The sequence below is a fragment of the Coregonus clupeaformis genome, chromosome 12 (genome assembly GCF_020615455.1).
Source record: "Coregonus clupeaformis isolate EN_2021a chromosome 12, ASM2061545v1, whole genome shotgun sequence".
In the NCBI taxonomy this organism is placed as follows: domain Eukaryota; kingdom Metazoa; phylum Chordata; class Actinopteri; order Salmoniformes; family Salmonidae; genus Coregonus; species Coregonus clupeaformis.
The window spans coordinates 26,940,574-26,948,900 of NC_059203.1; the positions used below are offsets into that span (position 1 = coordinate 26,940,574).

General features: G+C 45.3%; 1 protein-coding gene across 1 annotated transcript; it reads right to left on the minus strand.

Moving 5' to 3' along the window:
• Positions 1–445: 445 nt before the first annotated feature.
• Positions 446–7,600, minus strand: LOC121578143. Its single transcript, XM_041892276.1, has 2 exons — positions 4,573–7,600; positions 446–2,598 (listed from the first exon to the last, which is right to left on the minus strand). Exons 1-2 carry the CDS (start codon positions 6,598–6,600, stop codon positions 2,404–2,406), a joined length of 2,223 nt encoding a protein of 740 aa, XP_041748210.1. The 5' UTR covers positions 6,601–7,600; the 3' UTR covers positions 446–2,403.
• Between the last annotated feature and the right edge of the window lie 727 nt (positions 7,601–8,327).

An 8,327-nucleotide genomic window follows, 5' to 3' on the forward strand; every position in this document is an offset into this window, starting at 1 on the left:
AAAGTTATGATCCCTTATTGATGTCACTTGTTAAATCCACTTCAATCAGTGTAGATGAAGGGGAGGAGGCAGGTTCAAGAAGGATTTCTAAGCCTTGAGACATGGATTATGTATGTGTGCCATTCAGAGGGTGAATGGGTAAGACAAAAGATTTACAGTAAGTGCCTTTGAACGGGGTATGGTAGTAGTTGCCAGGCCCCCCGGGGGGGGTGCTACTCGATATTAGGAAGGGGGTGCTACTCGATATTAGGAAGGTGTTCTTAATGTTTTGTACACTGTGTATATTAATTGTTTAATGATGCAGTACCATTTTGGGGTCAAGTGCAATTTTATGATGATCATAATCCTCCCTCCAGTCCGGTGTTGCGCCTGAGCCGTCAAACAAAATAAGACCAGTAAATTATTTGCAGGGAAAAGTGGGGCAAGAAACGAGACAGAAACTGCATAATTCAATATTGATTTATTTTCAATGAATATGAATTCAAAATGTATAACAGTTATGCAGAACTAACTCATCCTAAAATGTTTTACAAAAATAAAACAATTTCATGTTAATTGCACTGACTAAAATAACACCAAGTTAAATAGTTATATTCTTCATATCCAAGCACAGCTTTCATATCTTATTTTTTCATTCTGAGAATCGCTTCAGAATAATGTCCGTTTCACATCCCTGCTTTCTTTCCACCTGGTCACAACACAGGTTAATCCTTTATCCACAGCAGGAACACAAACCCCTCAACAACAGATACACAACACTGGGTCTGTACAGGCGTGACAGGGTTAAATAGCAGGGATAGGAGGTTTATAACTTCAGCGACTTTGGGTCTCATGAAAAGCACTTAATCTATTATAAATTACACATCTCCTTTCCAAGATGACCGCTGATGGATGCAAGCTTTACATTTGCGAAAGCATTATTGAAGGAGGCCTATTGGTGCAAATTGTAGATAGATTAAAGCAATAGTTTATTATAGGAACCACAGTGAGGGAAGTAGACGAGGAAAGGAGGCCACTTAAGACAAGGATCATGCAAATACTTTCACTTAACCCTTAGCCTTCACTTCAGCCCAGAAATAGTCAGAGAGGATCACTACTGACTGTTAGCTATGAATACCTGCTTGTTTGGCTATAAATACCTGTAAGTCGTTCTCGATAAGAGCGTCTGCTAAATCAGGGTTTCCCGAACTTAGTCCTGCTAATGATTTAAACCAGGAAGACACTACACCAACAACACAAACAGGCTTGGTTTCAACACTTTACCACCAATACAGTTTAGAGGGTTGTTTAACACATCATACTGTAGGTTTACAACCCCTGCTTAGGATCAAATCAAATAAAACACTGTCAATGTTAGTGTGTACTCTGCATGTCATGGTTTACAAGAAGATGTACATTTATTTTTATTTTCTACAAATGAACTAATTTCAAACAAAGTTTGCTTTCCAAAAGCTCTTAAACCCGATCCAGCTCGAGAGCAGTGTGACATTTGGCTGTAGGTGCTGAATGGGATTATACTGAACCTCTTAAATACTGACCATGCCTGGGTTCAGATCAACACGACATGAAACTGAGAACACTACCGAGAGCAGAGACCCAGATAGCATGTGTCAGAGAGAAGGACGGCGCAACGCCAAAAGTGCAGTTTAAATCAACAGGACAAAATAATTAAACGAAATATAAAGACAGTTTTGGCTGAAGTGTCTTGTGTAGAGTTCTGTTTTCCATTCAGGTTACTGAGCACACGGCTCAGCAGAATACCTGATCTGTGTTAGACTGGGTTTTTCCCACTGGAAACAGTAAGCCCTTCTACCTTTACATTACCAGTACACCACCTAGTTAGCAATATGCCGTCACCCTTATTCATATCCTAAATTAGGTAATCACTCCACTGAGATTCAAACAAAACAGCAAACGATCAGGAAGAGGGTGGGAAGAGAGGGAGGAAGTCTGTATTATCAAGTCTTCAACACCCTGGTAAGGGGTAAGGGTGGGAGGTGTGAGGGGATGTAGTCTAGTCCAGGGGTAATCATGTCATGTCATGTATATATATCCATTATCTTTTCTACGCACCCTCTATTTAGTTTTAGTTGTGTAAGTTTACACTGAACGCGTTTTGTTGTAATGCACAAGCAACCCACCTGGTCCCGACCCACAGTCTGTAAACCACTGGTCTAGTCAACAGCTCGGATGTAGTCTTTTCTACACGTCCAGTCTGAAGAATTGGGAGTTTGGGGGTCAGTGTGTGGGGGATGACAGGGAAGGGGAGAAGGGGGTGAAGCATGACTAAGAAGTTCTGATGCAGTCTGTTGAAAATAGGATTTAGGGACTGGGAGGGGTGTTAGAGGGTCACAGAGAAACAGGACTTATGATCAGTTGTGTTGTAGGGGTCAGAGGTTAGGATCAGCTGTGGTGCTGTAGTCTCTGGTAGACTGTGAGGCGGAAGGTGGGGCTGAAGATGTAGCCAATGCTCTCCTCCACCTCCTGAACACGGCGGAGGAAGCGACAGCGGTCTCTGGCTAGCTCCTCCCATGGCCCACGCCGGTCCTCATCGTCCTCGCTGGCGTAGAACTCATCCACCTCGTCACGGAAACCCACCTGGTGAGAGAGAACTACATACATCACCACAGACTAGAACCTTCTCACTGAAACATCTGCAGGCCAGATAGAATGAACACAGAGGTAAACTTTACAACTCACTAGACTACATTTCAGCTGGACACAGAAGTAGTAGCTAAATGCCTAAGCATAACTAAAGGAAATATCCAAAGCAAACTAGGTTAACTCAATATTGTGAAAGGAGAAACTGCAGTGCATAAAGCATCCAAAACTCAAACCTACAATTATGCCCCCCACCAAAAAAGACACTTCCATTTTAAACGGTAGACCTAACCCTGACATTCACACACATAATGAAAAACACACTTGCTCCACTGCTCTCTGCATTTTTTCAAATTTCACTCCTAATCCAGTTAAGAAACTCAACTAGGCCATCTAAGAAGCATTCTTAATGTGACCATGAAATGATTGAGATTTATACCCCTAGAGCATCACTGGGGGGGAAATCGAACTGGTAGCACCATGAAATGGCTGTGTGATGGATGGCCCATAGCTCATCACAGAGACAATACATCTCCTCCAGAAGCGGCAGCCTACTGAGGCTTGGAGACTGAGGCTACCAGTACCAACATACACTATCAGAGTGGAGGTTATTACAGATGGAAGACACTGAAATCTGCTCGGCATGGGCTGGAGGGTTGGGAGAACATTGTGGAAGCGTTGCGAGAACGTTAAGAGCCAGCGCTTCGAGCCAGAGAAGAAAAAATCTGATTTTCTCGCTCTTTCCCTCCCTAGCTCTTGCTCAGTTATCACCGTTGCTAAGTAACATGGCAGTTGTGTGCTTTTAATAGGGGGATAATGTAATACAAAGGGCATGGAGAATACAGCCAGACCATATCAAAGACAGCAGTGGGATTGTGCTCATGGATGACTAGGTCTACTCTCATGGTGATTATCTTCCATTTTACTGACTGGGACAGGCACGTTTCACAGCTCTGTGCTATTTACCTACGTTGTACTGTTACAGTATTACTACTGCTTTAGCTAGAGCCTTCACTCACATCTGTCTAACAGCGGTCAATGTGCTGCTTTAGCTACAGCCTTCACTCACATCTGTCTAACAGCGGTCAATGTGCTGCTTTAGCTACAGCCCTATGACTGACTGAACAGTCATAGCATTACAGCACATTTCAATGGGAATGTCAAACTGAAAAACGTTTTATTACATTATACAGAGCTCTAGAGGTTTTCACTAAGTGCACCCAGCCTCTCGGACTCTGGTGTCCCTGGTGTAAATATGCTGATCAAAGGAGAGAGGGGGAAAGGGTTGTTGCATAGGTTTACATCACTCGCAGTCAGACAGGAATACTTACACATAAAAACAGAAAAGCTAATGCACAGCTACTGGAGAAAGCATTTACACCCACCCTCACTCTTCCCCTTTCTGTATGCTGAGTGACTAATAGACTCCAATGTTCTAAATCCATCAGTTAGAGAATGTGGTAAGGTCAGAATTGTCCCACAACAATCCAGTCCAAAGACTGTGTGATAACCACGTTGGATAAGGAGTTTGAACAATGAGCTCCAATTATTTGTTTATATATATATTTTTTTATGAATGGGGGGCACACGTCTTTCCAGACCACATGAGCCTAAGTGATCTAGAAAAACTCTGGTCACATCAAGCCAGTCATGGAGTCAGGAAAACCAGCTGGCACCATCAGACTGTGTTGAGGCAGTATGTAAATACACTACAGGAGATAAAACAATGCTTCCTCTTCAGCGACTCATTAACAAATGGCCTCCAGCAGTGTCTGACTGCTGAGTGGGACAATCAATCAATTTTAGGAGTCATTGCCAGGTTCTCACATTTTACTACAGTCATGTGAGCGACCAATGTCCATGGATGACAATGTGACTGATATAATGTAAGAATAGACCTACCATTTTATAAAAACAGAATGAGGAACATATGAATAACAAGAGTGTGTGGCTTTCTTTAGGCCTACTGACCTTTTTGACTGTGACGCAGCCTGTGGTGGTGATCTCTGGGGTGGGAAGGGTCTCTGAGAAGCCACTGTCTAGTCTCTCCTCTGCCTCCTCCTTCCTGTACTGGGGGGGTGAGTGGCTCTGTCCCTGGCCCTGTCCATGACGGGGGGTTGTCTTGCTGCTCCTCTTACAGCGCGCCCCTGTCCCTGCTTTTTCCCCGGTCCCGGCTGGCTCTCTAGTCCTGAGCAGGGCCTGAAAGTTGAAGGGGCTGTAGGGGTCTGAGGTGTTGCTGAAGGAGTCCCACAGCCTCAGGCTCTCAGCCTCATCCACCTCACTGCTGCTGGACTCAGAGTCAAACCCCTCCGCAGGAGAGGGGGAAGAAAAAGAGAGGGGAGAGGGGGGTTGCTCTGGGGGTGAGGTGTGAGGGGAGCAGTCTGTGGTGGCTGTAGAGGTGGAGGGGGTGGTCCTGGGGGTGGTGTTGAGGAGGGCGGTGAAGTTTCGGGGGTTGTAGGGGTCCCTGCTTTGGCACAGTGAGTTCCAAAGTCTCTCAGTCTCAGAGTCATCCTCCTCTTCATCATCATCATCCAACACCTCGGAATTTGAGAAGTCTGACGAGCCCTCACTGTCGAAACCATCGTCATCCTCCTCGCTGAATGAGTCGTCTGATTGGCTGTCGTCGCTGAAGGGGCTGCCCATGATGTAGGCGATGGCCTTGTTACTGCACTGGGGGGTGGAGGGGGGCAGAGCGGCGGCAGACACTGATGGATCCTCAGCCGCCGTTTCCTCTTCCTCGGAGTCTGAGATGTCGGAGTCCTCAACTTCTTCCTCCTCTAATTCCATCCCTCCACTGGCAGCAGTCTCACCACCTTCTCTCTGCTTGGATGCCTCCCTCTCTGGCCCGCTCTCTTCAGATCTCCCCTGTGTTGGTGTGTCAGGCGTGATGGTCTCTTCCTTCATCTCTGTGATCCCCTGTAGCTCTTCAATGTGAGGCCTCAACATGTACAGTCTGGAGGTGGAGTGTTCTTCTTCCAGACTGGAATAGCCATTATCCTGGTCAGGGGTCAGAACTGCCACCTCACTGCAGGCAGTGACAGCTCCAACACTGACAAGATTATCACTGATACTGACTGTTTCCTGGTGATCTAATGAGAGACTGTCAGGGCAAGGGAGAGCTTCTGGCCAGGTGGCCGTCTGAAGGATTCCATTGTCCGTTGGCTCCTCTTTGTGGCAGGAGGGTCCAGTGCTTTCGCAATCTTCGCACTGTACCAACAGCCATGTTGGCTTGGTAACGGTAGCCTTTGTACCACACTCCGGTTGAAAACAATGGCCGTTGCTGTTTTGATTGTTTGCCCCAGTGCACTCTTTGCTCCACGACAATTTTGACAGCCACCCTTGAGCGCTACCGGTTCCCCAAAGTCCACCCCACCAGTTACCAGCGGTACTATTTTCTCTGGCTGACACCGCGTCTGATGACCAACTGTCCCCGCTGAGGACATGCCCTTGCTCGGTGCGTTTCATTTCCTGAGCCGACGCTGCGTTCAACAAAACATTACTGAGAAAACCTCTCGCGATTGCGAGGTATCCTACCGGAGTTTGTTGCCTTATATTTAAGTCCATTTCAGCAGCATTTTGAATCCCTAACTCGCAAAGAGAATCTGCTGTCAACCAACTCGGAGTCCTATTATCTGACGCTGTTAGCCCAGGGCTACCATGCTGGTATTGCAGGTACGATAGGTGGTGCGCACGGTGTTGCGTTCCAGACAAGACATCGTCAAGTTGTCCTAAAAATGAACTTTCTGCCTCTACAAAGTTTTGTTTGAAATCCCCACTGACCAACCCTGTCACATTGTCAGGCAGGGCAGGAGTCCTAGGGCGCCATGGTATATATTTTTGCAGAAATGAAAGGGCAGGCCTAGAAACCACGGAGAACATGCCCATCCACGAGCGCTCCTGGTTTGGTTGCTGGAGAGAGGCCACTCCATGCCCGGGGGGAGTGGATGGATGCGTCTGCACACCAGAAAATTGTTCCTCGCGATTCATGTGTCTAAACATTCTCAATACTGGCTTGTGGCTAACAAATAGTCACTATACAAGATACATTAGTAAAGTTTCGATCAAGAATACCGCTTGACAGATTGCTGCTGGGAAGTCCGTTAAAGCGTTTTGGTTAGTTAGCTAACGTACACGTGCAGGACAATTTAACACGCTGACATAGTTCACAATATATTAATAAATAATGTGTTAAACAACTAGAGTGTAAAAGTAAATATGCCGATCAATTCGATCAAACTAAAGTCTGGCAATAAAGGAAAACAAGAACTAACGTTGGCGATTTGTTAGTTAGCTAGTGCTAATAATTGTAGTTTTAACAGCTGTTACCAGGCTAGCTAACGTAATCTTGATTTGAGATCTGTTCGTTTCGCTGGAAGTTACTAGTGACAAATCTGATAATAACTTGGTGTGCACTCCAGAGCACTGTCCATAGTTGCAGGTGAAACATCCATTACTGTTGTACCTTATCCATCTTCTTACACCGAAAGGCTAGCAATAGCATACCGGTTAACTCCTGTTCAAGCGAATAGCATCGTCCATGTTGTCCGTGGCACTAGGAGACATTTTCCTGAGAGTGGTGGTTAGACTTATTTCGCGCGGTAAGCTTCGTACAAACAGGGGTAGGGAAGGTAGAAAATGAGCAAAGCCTTGACGAGTCATAACCGAGGGAGAAATTCTGGTCAAACGATGATATGCAAGCCATTTTGGTCTTGAATGGAGAAAAAGCTGGTTAGATTCCCGCACGTAGCAAGCTGGCGAAAGCGCAGTTGCAAACCTTGATCAAAGAGACTTCAACGAACGAAGCTCAACAATTCACTACAATAACCTAATCGAATGAGACCGTAAGACAAATATAATCTTCAATAGATATCAACTAAATAGATAAGCTCGTTATAATAATTCAGCGCGATACTTCTCAGTTTTTCATAATCATGGTTGCGTTTCCTTGTACGGTCGGTCGACTCATTAGCCCACTTTTCAGGAGAGGATTTCATCAGAAACTTAAGGGGGTGTCGTGAAAGAGCTCTTGTAGAAATGTTTAGGGACCGTCGCAGAGTTACCATCGATTATGCATGACAAACAGTGTCCCTGTCATATAATGAAAGTGAATATCCTGACTCCTGCAGTGTATGGAAAAAGCTCAGTGTGACAGGTGTTGAGTTGGTGATAGTTCACACAGAGTAATAACACAACACTGGGGTTCAAGATGAACTCTCAATAGGTAGAAATATTGCAGTTGATGCATGCATTTGGCAGTCTTTCTGAATCCATATACATTATTAACTATTGGGATCATATAGACCTACTAATGTGTTGAGCATCAAGTTAATGTTCCACTCTGTGTTGCTCTCCAGTTACAGGTCTTTGCATGGCTACTGTAGCCTTCTGACACAGTACACATCACAAAATAGCCTATCCCTCACCTCTTTCCCAAGAAGGCTATTGCGCACAGCATATTTTGGGCTGAAGTGTCTGGGAACGAGATTAGCCTAGCTCTCACGTTTCTCGAGCATGTGAATAATAAGTGAATACAGGAAACCCACCAGCCGGTCCTGATTGGTGGGAAGAAGGGGTGTTTGGCCCTGTTTTCAGCCATTAGCTTTTTACTGGTTAATTATGTGTGAGGGGGTTGCTGCTCTGATGAATTTTTTATGCAGCTGTGTGTTGTATTGTACAGTAGGCCACCCACCCATGCATGTATTTATGAAGTATGCATCATGCTTTAT